Below are 22,443 nucleotides of genomic sequence, written 5' to 3' on the forward strand. Positions count from 1 at the left end.
TGGGCAAAGTAACTCATTATTATTCTAATTTCCTCTTCATTGGGAAGATCCCCGTTATCATTTTTAAGACGAAATTTGATTTTCCTTTTTCCTTTTTCTGATCTATTTATTGGATTTTTCATAAAGCCAACTCTTAATTTTATTTATTAATTCAATAGTTGTTGTTGTTTTTTTACTTTCAATATTATTGATTTCTCCTTTTAATTTTAGAATTTCAAGTTTAGTATTTGGTTGGAGGCTTTTAATTTGGTCTTTTTCTAGCTTTTTTAAGTTGCAGGTCCAATTCATTGATCTTCTCTTTCTCTGCTTTATTCAAGTAAGCCTCTAAACATATAAAATTTTCCCTTATTACTGCTTTAGCTGCATCCCACAAATTTTGGTATGATGTCTCATCGTTGTCATTACCTTGGGTGAAATTATTGTTTCTATAATTTGCTGCATCACCCAATCATTCTTTAAGATGAGATTGTTTAGTTTCCAATTACTTTTTGGTCTATTTACCCCTAACTTCTTATTGAATGTAGTTTTTATTGCATTGTGATCTGAAAAGAAAGCATTTACTATTTCTGCCTTCCTGCATTAAATGTTGAGATCTTTATGTCCCAATATATAGTCAATTTTTGTATAGGTTCCATGAACTGCTGAGAAGAAAGTATACTTCTTTCTATCACCATTCATTTTTCTCCAAAGATCTATCATACCTAATTTTTCTAATGTTCTATTTACCTCCTTAATTTATTTCTTATTTGTTTTATGATTTGATTTAGTTCTGAGTGCAAGGTTGAGATCTCCCACTATTATAGTTTCGCTGTCTATTTCTTCTTGCAACTCAACTTTTCCTTTAGTAAGTTAGATGCTATACCACTTGGTGCATATATGTTTAGTATTGATACGGCTTCACTGTCTATGCTACCCTTTAGCAGGATATAGTTTCCTTCCTTATCTCTTTTAATTACATCAATTTCTGCTTTTGCTTGATCTGAGATAAGGATGGCCACTCCTGCTTTTTTGACTTCTCTTGAAACATAATAGATTCTTCTCCAGCCTTTTACCTTTATAAGTATCTCCCTGCTTTAAATGTGCTTCTGGTAAGCAACATATTATAGGGTTCTAACTTTTGATCCAGTCTGCTATCCGCCTCTGCTTAATAGAAGAGTTCATCCCATTCATATTTACAGTTAAAATTACTAATTCTGTATTTCCTGTCATCATATTATCCCCAGATTTTGCTTTTTTCCCCTTGTCCCCCCTGAACCCCTTCCCCAGTATTAAACTTGTGGTCCCCACTTATGTCACGCAGCCCTCCCTTTTTAGTATCCCTCCCCCCTCCTTTTAAAAATCCCTTCCCCTCTCTTGTACCCTTCCCTTATTATTCTTCTCCTTTTCCCTTTTCCTCTTCCCCCTTTTAATGAGGTGAGAGAGAAATCTCTGAAAAACAAATATGTCAATTATTCACTCTTTGAGCCTACTCTGATGAGAGTAAGATTCACACAATGTTCCATCCCCTCTCTAAATTCCCTCAGATGTAGTAAATTTTCTTTGCCTCTTCCTGGGATGTATTTTCCCTCTTTTTATCTCCCCTTTACCCATTTTCTGATACTATCACCTTTCCCTTTCTACTTCCCCTTTTTTTTAATATCAGTAAAATCAAATTATACAAGTGGACTTTCTGTATATCTATAACAGAAATACAGTTCTCAAGAGTTCCTTTTACCTTTTTCTGCTTCTCTTGAGTCTTGTGGATAGAGATCAAATTTTTTGTTTAAGTCTGGTTTTTTTCTTAGAAACAAATGGAATTTCTCTGTTTCATTAAATGTCTATCTTCTTCCATGAATTATTTCAATGCCTATTTTCCCTTCTGTTTCAATTATCTCTGGACATTTCTCTTTGATGATTTCCTATAAAATAGAATCTAGGCTCTTTTTTTCATCATAATTTTCAGTAAGTCCAATGTTCCTCAAATTATCTCTCCTAGATCTATTTTCCAGGTCTATAGATTTTCCTAATAAATATTTGACGTTATTCTCCAGCTTTTCATTTTTTTGATTTTGTTTGACTGATTCTTGGTGTCTCAATGAATCATTCATTTCTATTTGTTCCGTCGTGATTTTTAATGAGTTATTTTCTTCATTCATATTTTTAAGCTTTTTTTTTTTTTTTTACCTTAGGGAAATATTTATTTTTGAATTATTTTAACCAGTAAGCTTCTCTAATGTACTTAAATCTCAAGTACAAAAATTTTAAATGATTTATTTTCATTGTAATTTAAAATAAACACATTTCTTTATTATAATAAATTAATTGATTAACATAAAATTTACCTGTACTTAAGTAGCATTATGACTTTATTCAAGATTTTAAAATGGCTCACATATTGGAAGGAATTTTGGGACATTGGATACTAGTTCATCCTTTCATAATTGATAGTAATTAAACAGTAATAAATTCATTGAGTCCTAAGATGTAATTCTTAAAATAAATATTATGAAAAAATGCTTTTGTAAATCTAAAAACTTTTTTAGATCTAATAAGTATATATTTCTAAAATGTAAAAAGAAAATAATGTTTATTAGCATATTTCTCTTTCTTTTTTTTCTTTTATTAATTTTATAATTATACATTTTTAACAGTATATATGCATGAGTAAATTTTTTATAACATTATCCCTTGTATTCATTTTTCCAGATTTTCCCCTCCCTCCCTCTATTCCCTCACCTAGATGACAGGCAATCTCATACATTTTACATGTGTTACAGTAGAACCTAGATATAATATATGTGTGTAAATCCAATTTTCTTGTTGCACGTTAAGTATTGGATTCCCAAGGTATAAATAACCTGGGTAGATAGACAGTAGTGCTATTATTTTACATTCAATTCCCAGTGTTCCTTCTCTGGGTGTAGTTGTTTCTGTCCATCATTGATCAACTGGAAGTGAGTTGGATCTTCTTTATGTTGAAGATATCCACTTCCATCAGAATATATCTTCATACAGTATTGTTGTTGAAGTGTAGAGTAATCTTCTGGTTCTGCACATTTCACTCAGCATCAGTTCTTTTTGTATATGTCCAATTGAGTTTTTAAATGAATTATTTTGCTCTGTGGAATTTTTTTCCATTTCACTAATTTTTTTTTTTTTTTTGTGAGTTAGTTTTTTTCCAATTCACAAATCCTACTTTCTTGAGAGTTCCTTATCTTTTCCAATTCAGAAATCCTACTTTCCTGTGATTTTTTAACCTTTTCCAATTCAAAATTTTGTTTCCCTGTATTTCCTGTTAATTCTATCTATTCCAATTCAAATTTTAGGACGTTGTTACTCTCTAGCATAACTTCTCTTCCTTTGCCCATTTATCTTCTAACTCTCTTTTCAGATCTTTAATAGTCTCTTCTAGGAGAGAGTTATATGATGGGGGCCAGGTAACATTCCCCTTCAGGGCATTATCTGAAAACTATCTGCTGTTAGCCTCCTCAGGGTTAGAGATCTGCTCTGTTTCTGTACAGAAACTGTCAATCTTTCTCTTCAATTTCTTACTCATTTTTTCCCCTGAGGCCAAGGTTAAGTGACTTACCCAGGGTCACATAGCTAGGAAGTGTTAAGTGTCTGAGATCAGATTTGAACTCGTGTCTTCCTGAATTCAGGGCTGGTACTCTATCCACTGCGCCACCTAGCTGCCCCTCTTACTCATTTTTTATAATTTGTGGGGTCTGAGTGTTCTGGGAGAGAGTTCCCTCCTCCTCCTCTTCCGGAACTGGTTCAGAGCCAGGGCTGAGGTATGCACAGTGAAGGACCCCCTGCTTTGTAGCCTAGGGAGTGCCCTAAGGCTAGAGGCTGAACAGTGAAATCATCACAACCCCAGGCCAAAGCCCCCTTCCCCATCCCCCTTGGGGCCCTGGATATTAGCAGCTGATCAGCAAATAGCCCGGGTGCACAGATCAGAAGTATCTTCATCCTAGAAAACACAGTCACTGTTGTGGGAGCTTCACTGCTTTGGAAGTTCCACAGCCTCAGGCCGAGCCCCCCACTATGGGATTAGAAGCTGACACAGGCTGTGTCAAGCCACTGCCTTGCAGGTTTTTAATTGCCCCAAGGAAAAGCCCCGGACAGCAGAAGGCTTGCCCCAATTTATGCTGTCTCCCTTCCAGTTTGGGGTAGCTATGCTCTGTCTTGGTAACTATTCTAATCCCCAGGGACCTCTCCAGCCCAATGGGCACAATAAGCTAGCCTTTAGTCTCTCTCTGTCTGTGCTAGTCCTTTTCCCCCTCCCTTCATTACAGACCTTTTCTGACGATGTTTCAGATTCTCTTCAGCTGGTAAGTTGTTATGTTTCTAATCTTCTTGATTTTTACCAGTCCAGCGTTATTTTTGAGGCTGAATTATATAACTGGTATTGAGGGTAAGAGAGAGCTGAGAAATTATCGTGTATCTTCTCCACCATCTTGGCTCCACCCTATGTCACTGTTTTCTCATGGTCTCCTTCCTACCTGAACATTTACATTCCAATTTCATTTGCTATATCATCTTCATTCTGCACAAAAAAAGTGAGGGTTTTTTTCATTTCATAGTCCAGTCCTGGATCTTCTTATCATCTCAGGAATTTACATGACCTAATTCCACTACTCTACCAATCACAAACTGCTAAATATCTCTGTTTGCATCACAAAGTCAATATATTCAAAATATAACTCTTATTTTCCCCTAAATTCTATCCTTCTTTTAAAACTTACCTATATATGTTGAAATTACTATCATGTTTCCAGTTTTATTCAAGTCATATTCAGAGCCCTTCTTGATTCTTTTCTCTTCCTCAAATTTTGTTATTTCATCAACCGTTTAGTCTTGTCAATTCAACCTTTATAACATCTTTTATGCCCCTCTCTTCCAACAATCAATATCCTAATTCAGATCTTCTTACTTCTCACATGTAATATTATAGCAGCTTCCTAATATTCCTGACTGCCTCAAATTTCTTCCCTTTGCAATATTTACTATCAGTCAATTGGCATTTCTTATTTTTAAATTTTGTTCATTTTAAACTTAAATACAAAGGACAAAAAAGAACATTTCTATGTACACCACAAAACTTAAAAAGTGGGTTCAACATAAAACCACAAATTTTCATTTTATATAGTTTTTTTTCTTTTTGGAAAAACTGTGAAATAAATACTATACATCCTTTTCAAGGCTACCCTGCTTTTCTGTCCTTCCTTCTAACTTTTCTTTTGCTCCCTGCTGTGAACTTTTTAATTTTTTTCTCTCTCCATTCTAATCACTCCCTAAAGAATACTACAATTAAACACAAATATAGATAGATAGATAGATAGATAGATAGATAGATAGATAGGTAGGTAGAGAGGTAGAAAGGTGGATAGAAAGATAAAACAGAGACACAAACCCTATATCAAAACCCATCTTATAAAATACTTCTATTTATCAGTTCTTTCTCTGGATATAGATAAAACATTATTTTAAACTGGCATTTTTAAAATACAGATGTATGATACCTTACTCCCAAATCCTCAGCAACACACATGGACTCATTGTTCTGATCAAAGTAACGTACTAGCTTTACTCTTTACATGACATTCCATCTTCCACTTTGAAGCTTTTGCATGATGCTCTTCCATGCCTAGAGTACACTCTCCCTAATCTCTACTTCTTAAAATTACAAAGTTCTTTCTGGATTCACTAAAATGATACCTCCTGATCTTTTTTTACTGTTATTCCTCTCTCATTCTTGAAGTTAGTTTGTATTAACTTTCTATGTACTTATATTTGAGAGGATGCATGTAATAATGGATAGTCAACAACAGAATCACTAGATGGATGGATTTAAGTTGCAAAGAAAGGGACTATCAGTTTCCTGATCTGGAATTTCTGTATGTTAATGAAATCATAGTACTGATCACTATTTCTATGTTTAATAAATATTTAGTAAAAAGTTTTAGTAAAAATTATGAAGAAATCTAGATTTCTAGAAAGCTAAGTGAACTTACACAGAGCATTCAACATTTCTCCATTTGCTGTAACTATACAAATGGATGGAATGGTGCTGGCTTGAAGAGAACCTCTGTTTTCTTGGTGTTGTTAGAGTAAAATTAGTACAAGCATTAGAGAATCAATCCACATTCTTCTGCACTATGCTTCAGACTCTATACTGACTACACAACTATCTGAGAACAAAAAGTTCAAATCAATTCAAACCTCCACTTTAGTCTTGGCTTGTAGCCTCTCGAAGTCAAATAATTTACCATCAGTGTGATAGCAGATCCTAATGCGATTTTTGTTCTCACTGAAGACACCTGAAAACATGGATAAAAACATGCTAAAAAATATGAGAGCAAGTATAATCTTTTTCCACTCGATTGGTGAATGGGAGAATGCTAGAGCAAGCATGTCTTTATGAAATTGATATACAATACTGGGGAACTTCTTTGAGCAACCAAATTTTGCCATAATTTTCCACAAACCCTCACAATTGACAATATCAAAGACTTTTACTAGAAAGATAAACTTTCTGTTCACATTTCTGTTCTTCTCCTTAAATATCTCCTCAAGTGTCAGGCAGCAAACACCCTATCAACTATAGCTTGGCCCTTTCTGAAGCGAAATTGGCTCTCAGGAAGATGACCATCTTTTTGATGAAGGATCAACCTATTAAGAAGGCCCATGGCAAAAATCCTGCCAGCAATAAGCAAGAGAGAGACTCATCTTTGACTGTCACAAAACAACCTATTTCCTTTTCCTTCACAGAGACAGACAATGGAGCATTCTTAAAACTCTGTAGGATAACCTCCTCCTCCCATATAACCCAGAAAATTTCAGTCAGCTTTTGTATGAGCAGTGGGTCTGCTGTCTTGTAAATCTAAGCAAAAAGGAATCAGTACCAGGTGTTTTATCACATGAAAGGAGCCTAATGACATTCAAAACCTCTTCTTCAATTGGAAGTTTGGCTAGAAAGGGATGGACTTAACTTGAGGTATATGGTCAATGGTTTCAGCATTGATTGATGATGTATTAAGAATACTATATAAGTGTTCAGGTCATCTATCACTAATCAATGTGGCTTCATTAATATGGGTAACTAAGATACACCCTATGTCTTTGGTTAATAGCCTTTAGAGGATCAGAAAAGTGCTTTGAATTGTTAATATCAGTATAAAACTGAATTTCATCAGTTTTCCTACTATGCCCAAAATCCTACATCTAAGTCCCACTTGTAATTTATTTCTGATGGAGCTAAAAGCTGCCTTCTTAGAGATAAATGAACTATTCTGTGAGCACAACCTGTAGAGTTTTTTTTTTTTTAGTAGCTTCTGAATTTCCTCATCATTTCTGTCAAACCAATCTTGATTTGCACAAGTGACCAAATGAGTAAATGCAGCGCTATGTACATCAAAACTCTAAAAGCTGCCCACTCCTTTTCTGTTCCTTTTTATACCAACCATGGGTTAGTTTAGCTTTCCATCCAAGTCATAATTGTTTATCCATGGAGAAATGTTCTAATCTTTTTACATTTAGTTTTCTGGTAGCTGTCTTACCTTTGGACTTCCACTTTTGTTAAATACTAATGTTTAGTTTGGGGAGGATAAATCTATGATCAGTCCAGCACTCTCATATCCTGTTTTTCTTCTCTTTACAGTGACATAGCCTATTAAATGCCTATGTCTGTTGTGAGGATGCATTCAAAAAACTTTAGTGAGTTTAGGTAAATGGGACACAGTGTTGGTGATTAAAAAGGTCATTAGTCACACAAATTTTCATAATTAAGTGACCCTTGCTGCTGATGTTTCCAACTCCATTCCTCAGAATTATAAACTTGTCCTCTTTCAGGCCACTGATAATGAGGGTCTCTTAGATGTTCATAAAATTGTTCTTTGACTTTATCAGGGTTGGTCATAGTATGAACAAATGCATTGTCATGAACCTGTTAGTCATTCCTTTTGGGACGGATACAAGCTTGCTGACTAGATTAATTTTAATTGTGAAATCTATGCCAGCCTCATAGCAATTGCCAACACTATGGCAACTCCAAAAAATGTATATTTAATTCCAATTGTAGTAAGTTGGCCTTAATCTGCTAGCCTTGTTTCACTCGGGCCCCCTGTTTACATGAAATACTTGCTAAGTTCTCTTAACAAGAGTTGTTTGTCTTTCAAGTCTACTCAATCTTCACAAAAGTTTTTATTTATTTATTGATGATTGAAACTTCAGGGTAAGAACCCTACCTACCATGGTAAGCAGGCCAGACTTACATAGGTATAGCAGAAAATTTGGGGGGGTACCTTTTCTAGCTCCTTCCTCACATCAGGAAGTGAAAAGTATATTCCTTAAAAATGGCTGTTAAAATACCCAGAGAGTTAGCAAATACCAGTGCTGATGACTCTATGGACTGGACTTCCTGTGTGCAAGGTTAAGATGAGAATACAGATTCTATTGTTTACATACTTGCTACTTCTCCACTTATTACTGCCACAGGACTTGAAGTAATTAAAATGGTAAAATGGTATGGTGATATCTTTTGATATTTTGTGCGAAGTCATTGGCCTCATTCTCTTTTCTAGAGTCATCTGATACCAGTGGCAAAACAAAAGTCAAGACAACTGGCAATAAATAGCCCAGGGTATAATGGATTACTCTGAATCTCTAAGCACTCCATAGTCTTCATGGTCATTGAACAAATCTATCCATTCCCCTGGGAGAAGTCTTTTTTAGAGTAGACACTCCCCCCCACCAAATCACCAATGAATTTGAAACCCCTCAGTTATACTCAATCTGGTTTAGCTCATCTGCTGAAATGATTTACCAGCATATAGCCAATGTACATGCCACAGAATTGGGTGGCACGTAGACACCAAAAGGGGAAAGCAATCCTGAAAAGGGGTTGGCAGCCCTAACACCAGAAACATCAGTCTTCCCTGAATATCACACCCCAGGAAAACAGTATAATTTAATAGAGCACATGTGAAAAGAAGCAATAAGAGCTAAAGCTAAAAAAATTAGGTAGCATCAGATTTTATTGAGCCTTGAAATATAGACTAAGGAATTTTTAATTTATCTGGTGAATAATAAAAAGAGATTGTGAGAAATGGAATGAAATGATTAGAATATGCACACAAAATATATTCTAACAGCAGTAGAAAAGAAAGATCAAAAGAATCGTGAAGATACGATAAGAGTTAATTATTAGAAGATGATTTCAGTATGCCAGGTAGCCAATAATAACGCCTGGGAAAGGAGGTTCTCATGGAAAAGGTAGGAAAATCGCCACCAAGCTAAACATGATCTGACACTCTTCAGTTCAAAAATCTTCAATGACCTCTTGTTGCTTCTAGCATGAAATACAAATCCCTTTATTTGGCAATTAAGACCTTTCACATGTTCATTACCTGTCTTTCTGAGTTTACTTCATATTACTTCCTTGTACTACCTATACAGTCCAATGAAATTAGATTACTACTTATTCCCGTTATATGAAGTTCCATCTTGCACTTTTTTCCACTATCTCTTTTAGACAAACTCTCGCATGTCTCCCATGTCTACTATGTGCTATTTCCTCATCTCTGCCACTTAGAAACTCTAACTTTCCCAAGAGTCCAATCATTCCTAATCCATTTTCATCCTCCAGTATCTCCCCAATATTAACACTAGTTTTGAAGTACTACTTCACCATTCCAATCACTAAGAAATTCTCTTTCTGAAAACAAACCTCAAATAATATTTAGCTTATCACTTCTCTGTAAAGTACATATCTAAAGGCAAAATCATGACATTTGTCAAATGTTACCCCTAGCTTCTAATTTGAGAACTCTTATGAAGATAGAGATTATACCTTTTTTTTTGAAAAATGCACTTTGTAACTATTTGTTGAACACACATATAGGACATGTACATTTTAGAGATGTTTAGAGCATAGCTCTTCATAATTTCTTTAAAATTTGTTACAAAACATGAGCATAAACGAGAAATCCATGATCACATAATGTTCTATTAAAGTTCTGTAACAGAAAAATTATACATACTCTTTCCGAATTTCTGGATCACTATGACAGGAATGACACATGGCACTGAATCGAGAAACGAAAAAGTCATAACGTCTGTGATAAGAGGGTGTGTCTTCTTCAATATTTGCAAATTTAACAAACTAAAAAAAACATGAAAAGGCAACAATAAGTATTTTTGTTATTTCTTCAAAATGTCAAGACAATTAGTAAAACTTTTTATATTTTTCAATATATAATTCCATAAGCATTAGAAACTTAAAAAAGAGAACTTCAACAAAATAAAAAATCCTTTTTAATATCAATAATAAAACTTTTAAAATTACATTAAATATTAAACAGTAATATTGTTCATGTAATATGAGTAAATTATTCCAAGTATAAAATTGATATTCTTGAATTCTATTTCTATTCATGATGAAACAAGTGGAAATAGATTCAAATTTAAACAGAAGTGAAAGATTAGCAATAAAAATGTAAGCTATTATACTTATATCATAAGTCAACAATAATAATACCAATAACAAAAATAGTACTAAGAATAATAATGATGAGAGGAAGAATGGTATAGAAGTTAGAATCCTGGTCTCAGAAACAGGAAACTTAGGAATAATTCTACCTCTGCTCTGGTAGAGTAAGATTCCTTACCAGGTATAAAGGGCTAGAACTGAGCAAAAGCACTTGGATAATGGAGCATGTGAGACTAATTGCCAATTGGACGGTTCTCTATTAACTTGTTTGAAGGTTGACCCTCCTCAGTTGTTCTGTGCTGACTTGATTGGTGGGACAAAGAGGGGGAAGTGATGTGTGGGGGAGGTAGGAGGAGGTAGGAGGAGGAAATAGAGGCTTTCTCTTCTGGCGGTTGAGAGAGGAAGGTGGTGAAGGTGGTGTGGAGATTACTAGATCTAATCCCCTGAGGGTGACCTCAAGAGACCAAGAATAAAGACTTTTGGTGATCCTGACTCCGGCTGATTTCTGGGAAGACAGAGTTCCAGCATTTGGCGTCCAATGTGGACCACCAGGAGATTAGGTGAGTATTCTAATAGACAAATAAGGAACTTACCTTGTTAAGGGCTAAACCAGCAATCTCTTATAGCTGAAATGGGGCAGATGTTAGTTATAAACATTCCCTGGACCTCAGCCGCCCCTGCTCCAACCCCACCTCCAGCCCCACCCAGGAGTGGTGCTATAGAGAGTATAAAAATGGCATACCATTAGAAGGACTGGTGGACACAGGTGCACATCGCACAGTTAATAGAGGTGCCAACTGGCCTAGTCACTGGCCAAAGACTAAGGCAGACACCTACATGTCTGGGGTAGAAGGATCAATAGCAGATGAAGTTAGTGCTACCCCTTTAAGATGGATATTTGAAGGTGAAACAGGAGTTTTTACTCCTTTTATAGTTGAAAAAAATCCCCATCAATCTGCGGGGAAGAGACATTTTACAACAATTAGGGTTAAAAATGAGTTCTTTGGTTTTTTAGGCAGGGCTTCTGTTGAAGGCCTGCCACCACTCTCATCTGTTCCTATGCAATGGAAAACTGATTCAGGCCTTATTAGACATAGTACAGGAACAACTTGACCAAGGACACTTACAACCTTCTCTAAGTTCTTGGAATTCCCCAGTATTTGTTGCAAAAAAAATCTGGAAAATCTGGAAGATGTTGACTAATTTAAGAAAGGTAAATAAACAGATGGAAACGATGGGAACTCTTCAACTTGGACTTCAATCTCCTACTCAATTGCCTAGAGAATGGCCTCTGTGGTTATAGACATTAAGGATTGTTTCTATTCTATCCCTCTAGATAAGAAGGATATGAAAAGATTTGACTCTTCAGTGCCCAGCGTTAACTTAGCTGAGCCTTATAAAAGATATGAATGGACAGTTTTGCCACAGGGAATGAAAAACAGCCCTACTATGTGTCAAATGTATGTTGCTACTGCTCTTACTTCAGTAAGAAAAGCATTTACAAAAGTAATGTTATTATATTACATGGATGATATATTGGGATGTGTACCTGAGAAACAAATGTTAGAAGCATGTCTACAAAAAACCATGGAAATGCTAAGGAACTACAAATTGCACATAGCTTCAGAAAAGATTCAAAGACATGCTCCTTTTCAATATTTAGGATATGAAGTATATCCTAAGGTGCCTACAGTACAGAAACTCTCCTTAAGAACAGAGAAGCTAAACACCTTAAATGACTTCCAGAAATTGATAGGAGATATCCAATGCATGCGTCCCATTCTAGGCTTGACTACCTGTCAATTGCAACCATTATATGACATTTTAAGGGGAGACAGTGCTTTAAATTCACCATGCCAGCTTGCAAAAGAAGCTCAAGAGGCTTTGAGACAAGTTGAACTGGCTTTATCCAATGTGGTAGAAAGAATCACTCAAAAATGCAAATTAAGACAACTCTGAGATATCACTACACACCTGTCAGATTGGCTAAGATGACAGGAACAAATAATGATGAATGTTGGAGGGGATGTGGGAAAACTGGGACACTGATACATCGTTGGTGGAGTTGTGAAAGAATCCAGCCATTCTGGAGAGCAATTTGGAACTATGCCCAAAAAGTTATCAAACTGTGCATACCCTTTGACCCAGCATTGCTGTTATTGGGATTATATCCCAAAGAAATACTAAAGAGCGGAAAGGGACCTGTATGTGCCAAAATGTTTGTGGCAGCTCTTTTTGTTGTAGCTAGAAACTGGAAGTTGAATGGATGTCCATCAATTGGAGAATGGTTGGGTAAATTGTGGTATATGAAGGTTATGGAATATTATTGCCCTGTAAGAAATGACCAGCAGGAGGAATACAGAGAGGCCTGGAGAGACTTAAATCAACTGTTGCTGAGTGAAATGAGCAGAACCAGAAGATCACTATACACTTCAACAATAATACTGTATGAGGATGTATTCTGATGGAAGTGGAAATCTTCAACATAAAGAAGATCCAACTCACTTCCAGTTGATCAATGATGGACAGAAATAACTACACCCAGAGAAGGAACACGGAAGTGAATGTAAATTGTTAGCACTACTATCTATCTACCCAGGTTACTTATACCTTCGGAAGCTAATAATTAATGTGCAACAAGAAAATGGTATTTACACACATATATATTGTATCTAGGTTATATTGTAACACATGTAAAATGTATGGGATTACCTGTCATGGGGGGAGGGAGTGGAGGGAGGGAGGGGACAATTTGGAAAAATGAATAAAAATAAAAAAAGAAAAATAAAAAAATAAAAAATAAAAATAAAAAAGTAATGGGGAAAAAAAAAGAAAGAAAGAATCACTCAAAAACCCCTGGAAATATCAGTTTTTGCTACACAAGAGGCACCCACAGCAGTCCTTCATGAAGGAGACAGTGTGATAGAGTGGGTGAACCTCCCAGCACAACTAAAACAAAGCGTTATTCCTCACCCAGTGCTTGTGGTTAGAATTTTATTAAAGGCCATTAAGTAAGCAGTACAATTATCTGGGATAAGATCTGACAAGATATACACCTTTTATACTAATGCACAAGTTAATGTGTATTGTGAAACCATCCAAGAGAGGCCAATTTTGTTAGCCATGGCCCCAAATTTTACACATGGGTCTCCATTAAAGATAACCAGACTGTTACATAATTGATGATGAATTCTTGAAGAAAAGGTTTCTAAAATTCCTCTTAAAAGACCAACTATCTTTACAGGTGCATCCAAATGTAATATTTGTGCTGCATACTCTCGTAACTTAACTATAAAGAGAGTAATCAGAACTCCTTTTCAGTCCACTCAGCAGAATGAATTGTATGCAATCATTCTAGCTCTTATTATCCGGGAGACATAAATATCTGATTCAGCCTATTCAGTAGGTGTGGTACAAAGAATTGCCACAACCCAAATAAAACTTATAGCCTCCAATATATATCAGCTCTTTAAGGAACTTCAAGAGCGAGTGAGAAAGCATTTAAGATTTATATTTTGCATGTCCACTCCCATAGTGGACTTCCAGGTCCTATTTTTGATGGTAATTCAAAGACAGATAGCCTTCTAACCATGTTGGCCAATACTCCTTTATTTCAAGAAGCCCAAGAATCTCATTCTAAATATCATCAGGCTGCCCAAGCTTTACATTTACAATTTGGAATAACAAGAGAAGAAGCTAGAAGCATAGTAAAACCCTGTACAGCTTGCCTTCCTTTCCATGCTCCTACACTCCCTCCAGGGAAGAACCCTCGTGGTTTGAGACCTAATGAAATTTGGCAAATGCATGTGACCCATTATAAAGCTTTTGGTTGTCTATCTTTTATCCACGTCATGGCAGACACCTTTTCAGGATTCACATTTGCAATGCCAGCAGCAAAAGAAGACAGCCCGAGTGGTCACTGAATTCCTTATACAAGCATTTGAAATTATGGGTGTGCCACAAGCAATAAAAACAGACAATGGACCTGCATATACATCTAAATATTATGCACACTTTTGTGCACAGTATAAGATTTTACATACCACTGGCATACCCTTTAATCCTCAAGGGCAGGCAATAGTAGAGAGAAGAAACAGATATTAAGACGCTCCTCCAAAAAACAAAAGAAAGGGGGAGCCACCATTGACCCTAGAGAACTTCTAAATTTAGTTCTCTATACCATTAATTTTTACTTTTTGACAAAGATGCACTGGTTCCAGCAGACAGATTTTATAATCCACCGGAAGGACAGTATCCAATGTGAGCAGCCCCACTGTCTTTAGATAATTGCCAGGTGATGTGGAGAGACCCAGAAAGTGGTGAATGGAAGGCACCAGATAGGTTAACTGCTTGGGGGAGAGGGTTTGTTTGTACCTCCACAGGTGGAGAAGGAATCAGATGGGTGCCAACGAGCTGTATTCGCCTTATCCATCAGAGAGAGACAGAGCAAACCCTTGAAACGCAGAAGAGCCAAAAAACATCGGGTGGTTCCATTGCTGACTGTGCCCACCACTGAAAGAACCTGGCAGTTATGGCGTTTGACTCATGGACATCAAAAATTGTTGGATTTGAAAACCCTCAGGAATCATGGGATTCTCTGAGATGTGGTAAGACCGTTATAGGACTTGAAAACCCTCAGGAATCATTGGATTCTCTGAGACATGATAACACTATTGTAGGAATTGAAAGCCCTCAGGAATCATTGGATTCTCTGAGGCATCATAAGACTGTTGCAGGACTTCAAAACCTATAGGGATCATTGGATTCCCTAACATATAAAGAGACTGATGTGGGACTTCAAAAACTTGTGGGGATCATTGGATTCCCTAACACGTGAAGTAATGGACAATAGATTGGTTTTGGACTATCTCTTAGTTGCTGAAGAAGGCATATGTGTGACTGATGTTTACATACCCTCCTTCCAGGACTTCTGGAAATCTTTTACAAAACCGTGTTGATTTATATTGTTTGTTATATCACTACTTGCATGTACAATTCATGTTTGTTACACCACATCGAGCCTGCACTGACTGTGGGGAGAGTCAACACTAATAGCCTCTACGTTACTGCTATGTGCTTGTGTAATAACTCCCATGCTGATGGGGATACTTATCTCTAATAAGGCCCTTCAACACAAAAACCCACTAGCAATCCCCACTTCCCTTTGGTGCTTTTCATTTCCCTTCCTGAGAATTCAGGGGGGGCGTGATCACCTCCTTTTTGGGGTTTTCACCTCCCTGAAAAGTCAGGGATGGCCTGACCACCTGTGTTCTAAAACAAAAGAAAGCGGGAGATGGGCTAGGACTGAGCAAATGCACTTGGATAATGAAGCACGTGAGACTAATCACCAATTGGACAGTTCTCTATTAATATGTTTGAAGGTTGACCCTCTCCAAGCTGTTCTGTGCTGATTTGATTGGTGGGACAAAGAGTGGGAAGTGACATGTGTGGGGGAAGTAGGAGGAGGAAATTGAGGCATTCTCTAGTGGTGGTTGAGAGAGGAAGGTGGTGTAGAGATTATTAGATCTAACCCCCTGAGGGTGACCTCAAGAGACCATAAAGACTAAAGTAAAAGTTGAGTAAATTTATATCATATTCTTCTCTAGTAACTTAAAGCAAAATACAAATATGTATATATGCACTGTTTATGTATGTATAATATATGTGTGTATGTATATAAAAAGAGACACAGGGAACATGTGTACCAGTATAGACATTTTTCTAGAGATGGTTTCTTTCTTTTTTTTTTTTTTTTGAGATGGTTTTCCATATCTAATTAACATTACCATTCAGTGAGTTATTTCTTACAATGTATTATGGCATCTCAAATATTAGAGTTTAGTGACTTATTTATTTTTAAAGTAATTCAACCATTTAACTGTAAAAGGCCGCAGATAGTGGGAGAACTCTGGATAAGGTATAAGACCTTTCAGCCCAGAGGGAACCTGCTGACAATGTCTGGTTTGACTCCTCTTCTCCCTTTGGTGCTTCTCACCTTCCTGAGAAGTCAAGGAGGGTGTGACTATCTGTGTTCTACTTAAAGCAAGAGATACTTACAGTAAAGAGATGCATTTACATATCAATAGCAGGGTGCTTATAGTTAGCACTTGCACAGTGTGCATGGTAATGTGGTGATGTAATGGTTCTACAGTTGGCACATGCTCAGTGCCATGTAGTGATGTAATCGTATGTACTTTAGTATTTAGGGGCTGAGAAGACTTGAAATGACTCCATCTTTGACCAGCCACGTGGGTCTCCTACCTCCTCCTAAGGCCACTATTCCTCCACTAAGACCAAAGACTTGGGCTGGTCCTGAGATCTTCCAGAGAGTTAGTGTGGACAATATGTTTTGGCACCCCAGGCTGTAGAAAGCACACTACATTTTGGCGCCCAAGTGAGGCCCTAAATGTGAGGCTTCTAGACTTGAGGCTCTACACTCAGCAGCTAGACTGACAGAATTGGTGAGCTCAGTGGAGAAGTCCTGTGACCAGAAATAGAATGAGTATAAAAATAGGGAAGTGGGAAGATTTGGTAAGGGCTAAACTAATCACTTTTGTTTTTCAGCCAAAATGGGGCATATTGTATCCAAAGATCTTCCCTCCCAAGGGAAGTATGAAAAGGACTTAGGTTAATTGAGAAGCAATTTTTGTTGATAACTCAGAAGCAGATCGATGAGTTCTTCTTAAATATAATAGAGTACACATTTCCTTGGCTCTCTAAGGAAGATTAGAGCCAGAAATGTGGAAAATAGCAGGAAAACAACTAATTGGATATTACAAAGCTATGGGGCCTGATTCAATTCCCAAGGAAATATTCCTTATATACAATAAAATTGGCTTTAAGGAATCCCAAAAGTTTTAAAACAAGGAAATATTTTAATGTGGACAGTCAGACAAGGAACTGTGAGGAGAAAGAGCAGGAGGGGGATGTTTCTAACAAAGCATCTGGAAGGCATAGCCAGTTGGGCCAAGTTAAGTACCTTAAGTACCATGCTGAAAAGCTTAAAGAATTTGGTGCTCCTCACTTTCACAGCTCAGCATCACTTCACCCCAGAATAACCCTTAGGGTATTCCCCAGTTCCTGCCCCTCCTCCCTCAACTCCATTATTGCGTGAAAACTAGTGGGAGGGGCAATGCAGTTTTGCCCACCCACTTTGTTCTCATTACAAGAGGCATTAATAAAAACAAAGGAGGAAGGCCAGGATACATCTGATTTGAGAACAGAAGCATATCCTATGATTGAAGAACTTGAGATACACTCCTTTTAATCTAGAAATTGTCAAAGATCTGAAAAAGGGTTGCACTCTTTATGGGTCTACATCGTCTTATGTTAAGATGCTATTAGAGAAGTTGCCTTATGAAATTTAAACTCCTAATGTTTGGAATTCTATAGCAAAAACATGCTTAGAACCTGGACAAATCTTGTTGTGGCTTTCTGGGTATAGTTAACTCTGTATAACACAAGCCCAATAAAATAGGCAACATGGAGCTAATATACCAATCACCTTTAACAAACTAACAGGTTTAGGTCCTTATGCAGACACTTTAGTGCAGATTAATCACCCTTTGGCAGCATATAAGCAAATTGCTTCTGCTGCTATCAAAGCATGGGGTATCCTCCCAAGAAGACAAGATAGAGGGGAAGCCTTCACAAAAATAGCATAAGGTTCAAATGAACCCTTTGCTGATTTCATAGGATGTCTGCAGAAAGTTGTCATATGAACTATTGATGAAAATGCAGCAACAGCAATTATGATAAGATAACTTGCTAGAGAAAATGCTAATGAGGATTGTGGAAGAGTTATATTAGGACTTAAAAAGGATGCTCCCTTTAGATGAGATCTTAAGATGCTATGCCATATTGGGTACAAATAAATACCTTTTATGCCCAGACTATGATGCAGGCTTTTCAAAATCTGAAAATTAGAAAATAGGGTCCCTCTTGGCAAGAGACTTTCAAAGAGACTCATCAATGCTTTCAATGTGGTAAAGTAGGATTCTAAAAGCTCAATGTTGGCAAAAAAGATAAAGTGAAAGAACAGAGAGTGACAACAAGACCCAAAAACCCATGTCCAAAATGCAACAAGGACTTCCACTGGGTGTCAGAATGTAGAGTTACTCAGGGAAATGGGAAGTAGGGCTTGACTCAAAGACCCCAGGCCAAAAAAACAAAAAACAAAAAAAAAAAAAAAACAAAACAAAACAAAAACCTTTGGGGCATGATGGCAGCTGATGTTACATCCAGAGAGTCTTTAGAAGTTCAGTACTCAGACATGATTAATCAGCCGAGAAGCAATCTGATGGGGAAAGGGGATTACAATTAGGGAGAATAGAATTGTATGTTGTTTAGACTACCAAGATATTCTCTGGAGAGCTGAAATCTGTTCCTGCCAACTTAGAGATCCCTTGCCTCCAGGCACAGTAGGATTTACCATTTCACCTCCTAAGAGTGCTTACAAAAGAATGTCCATCCATACACTGATTTGAAGAACCGGGGAATATATAGCTAATGTTCCAGTCACTAATACAGGTAGACAATGTGTGATCTATCACCCAGGAGAAGTAGTAACATCAAGCCTCCTGATACACACTCCTAAAATGCAATTTGGTGCTATTTACCCAGATTTTGACTCCAAACAACAGAATCCAGAAATATTCTGGACTGCAGCTATTACATACCAACCTATGCTCACTATCTATGTAAATGGCATACCATTAGAAAGGTTGGTAGACACTGGTGCAGTTCATACAGTTATTAGAGGTGCCAGTTGACCCAGTTATTGGCCAAAGATTACAGCAGACATCTATATGTCTGGCATAGGAGGATCAATAGCAGAAAAGTAAATTTAAAAGTATGTATAATTTTTAGGGAAAAAAAAAAAAACACAGGACAGTGAAACTGTATGTTGAGAAATGATAAATAATAAGTGTGGCCCCAAAGAAAAGATGATATAAGAAGATACACCCCCCTTACCTTTGCAAAGATTTAGACAGGGTTAAGGATATCATGGCATAAGACATCTATATAAAATGAAGAAAAAAGAGAGAATTCATGAGGAATGGCCCAAATTCTTTCTGTAAAATATGAAGCAAGATTCTCAGCTGACAAGATGGAGATAACAACAGCCATAGGAGGCATAAGAAGGGATGAAAAGGTTTGGAACTGCTGATATGGAGAGCAAGATGAGTTGATAAGGCAGGTATAAAAGTAAAAGTACTGCTGAGCAGTAGTAAGGGCCCACTTGAGGCTATGTAACATAAATTTATAGTAGATTCAGTCCAAAATGATTGCACTTAATTTAATATCATGTACATAGAAGCAAAGGCAATGCATAGGCAGAATGATCCTGTATGATAAGGAATTTGAGAGGAATGAACAATGTAGAATTGGACTTGTTTCTCAAGGGATTAAGGGAAATGAGGAAAAAATAGCTAATGCAGGGTGGATAGCCTGAAAGTTAACAGAATGGATAAAAGACTGAAAGTCAGAGTATGGGCAAAAAGCAAAGTTTGATACAAGAAAGGCAGAGGGAGAGATGAATAATAAATTATGGTCATATAAGATAATTTTGGAATTCTTGTAAATGAAGTACACTTATGTATGTTTATAAATATAAGCATCTTTCTTTGTGGCTAAACTAGGGTATAAGAGTAGGTTAAGGGAACAAGTAGATTAAGGAAATGGAAGGTTAGGACATTTGAGGGAATTTCATTATGTTTGTGTGAAGTTTCTTAGGCAGGAGTTGGGGAGGAAAGAAAGATTATGGGCCAGACACTGTACTCATTCAGAAGTAGTGTGTACTAGAGGTCTTTAGACAAGTACTATCATAAGTCTTACTGGATGGAAGATATAGATTATATAGACCTTGAAGATACTGAGAGATAAGGAAGAAATCTGGAAGTGCCAATGAATAGCAATGGATACTCTTAGAAAGCCAAGGAAAATGAGTAAAAGTATAAGCAGTAGCAAAAAGTGGCCAGAAGAGTTGTGTTATCAAGAAGCAGCCATGTCTTGGGGTAGCCCAGAAAGAATGAATGGGAAAGGAAAAGATTTTAAGATGAAAGAAAATTTACTACCTATGGAACAAGAATTCCAAAGGGTTCAATGCAAGTGGTAGGGTAGCATTCAGGTGAGATTTTGGGATAAATGGGCTGAGAAAGATTGGAATAAAGAATCTAGTAGCAGGGGATGAAGAAAAGGTTTTGATAATGATGCACTGGACAATGATCTACAGGAGTTCAGAATAAATGGGATGAGTTAGATATGACCAGGTATGAGTTAAGTTAATAATGAAGTGAGATTGGTCTCTCTTTTTTCCAATGTTTACTGGAGATGAGAGAGGATTCAGCAGAACACAAAGGGGCTGCTGGCAGCCAAGTGATCAGAAGGAAAGTCCTCTGTTTCTCCATTCTTACTTCCAGGTGCTAGATATCAGGTAGAACAGCACAGCAAGAAATGGAACCTTGTTCTCTATGGTAAGAAATGGAAGCCATGATCACACCATCTTTCCTTATTTTTTCCCTCTGAAGTTAATGCAGCAAGAAATAAAAGTTGTTCCTGTAACTTTGATCTTGACTGTCTTGTTCTCAACTTCCTTTGTATTAACTATATGAGAGGTCTGGAAGACATTCCTCCTCTCTTTTGCACATATACATATATATATACATATATACATATACATATATATATATATATATATATATATATATATATATATATATATATATATATATATATATATATATATATATATATATATACATATATACATATATATATATATATATATATGTATATATATATATATATATATATATATATATATATATATATATATATATATATATATATATATATAATATAAAAATTGCCCATAGACTATGAAATCAGAACTAAGCTAACAGGGAAAGTCATACAGAGAAATAAATCATCAAAGTCAAACAAATAAACAGAATTGTAAGAAGGGAAGAAAAGATTGCAGACAGGCTTAAGGCTTAAAGGCAGACTTAACATATTCAGTTTCCAAACTCACAGGTTTCAGTAACAGGAAACAGACATAGCTAATATGAAATAATTCTAAAAAACTATTAATTCGTATATTCATTTCTGACATTTTATTTTAATCGTCTCTCATTATTTTAACTATCTTACACTTCCTTTGCCTAGTAAGGTAGTATATAAAAAGATAACATCCCAAAATCAAAACAACCTTATAATTTGTATTATTAAAAAGGCTTTACTCACAGAATTAGTTCCAAGAACTTGTAGTTTTGGTTCTCCTGATTCCAGCAGCTTTGCTACCATATGCAGAAAGCTTTCTACAAATGGCTTGATGCTTTGAGAATGGCAAGCCATTAGCAATTGATCCAATGCCTCCATAGCAATTAAAACATACCTAAATATAAAGGAAAAGAAAACATTACAATATATCTCCAGTTAAATCTCATAAAAGGGCTTATCATTCATAATATTAAAATAACTTTTTAAAACAATAGAAAGACACAATTTACAACTTAATGAAGTTATCAGACAGATATGAAGTAGGTAAAGTTCAAAGAAGGCTACAAGCAGAGAGGGCATAAGCTAAACTTTACACAAAGTAACTGTAGGTGTGGGAGTTCAAGAAGTTTATTATAGATTTTACTCCTAACTCCACTCTCCAGCAGTCTTCAAATCTAAAGATATCTCTGTCCTGAGACCCACATTTCTGATTGGCATGTATCTACCTCTTACTTGAATGGATCAGGCTATGGTTCACTTTATTCCCAGATCTACGTGTTCTCCAGATTTTTCCACCCCCTTGTCAGCATCCCCTACTTTCACCACTAACTCCTCTTTCCAGCTCCCCTTTATGAGTTGTTTTCTTTCATCTGCATAGAAGCTTCCTAAAAGCTTATTATTTCTATCCTAATTGTTTTGCTTAGTGCCTGGCACAAAGTAATTAATAATTGTCCTATCTTTCTGCAGAAGGTGAT

The 22,443-nt window shown here is 36.4% G+C and overlaps 1 protein-coding gene across 8 annotated transcripts in view; it reads right to left on the reverse strand.

The window, feature by feature from the left end:
• Nucleotides 1-22,443, reverse strand: part of EFR3A (EFR3 homolog A) — a 138,506-nt gene that overhangs the window by 67,392 nt on the left and 48,671 nt on the right. For all 8 annotated transcript variants that reach the window (XM_074265440.1, XM_074265442.1, XM_074265430.1 and 5 more), the window contains 2 exons: nt 21,713-21,863; nt 10,020-10,141 (listed from right to left, as the gene is read on the reverse strand). In XM_074265440.1, the coding sequence (XP_074121541.1) occupies nt 10,020-10,141; nt 21,713-21,863 (273 nt within the window). The remainder of the gene's footprint in view (nt 1-10,019; nt 10,142-21,712; nt 21,864-22,443) is intronic.

This window comes from Sminthopsis crassicaudata, chromosome 1 (genome assembly GCF_048593235.1).
Source record: "Sminthopsis crassicaudata isolate SCR6 chromosome 1, ASM4859323v1, whole genome shotgun sequence".
Classification (NCBI taxonomy): Eukaryota; Metazoa; Chordata; class Mammalia; order Dasyuromorphia; family Dasyuridae; genus Sminthopsis; species Sminthopsis crassicaudata.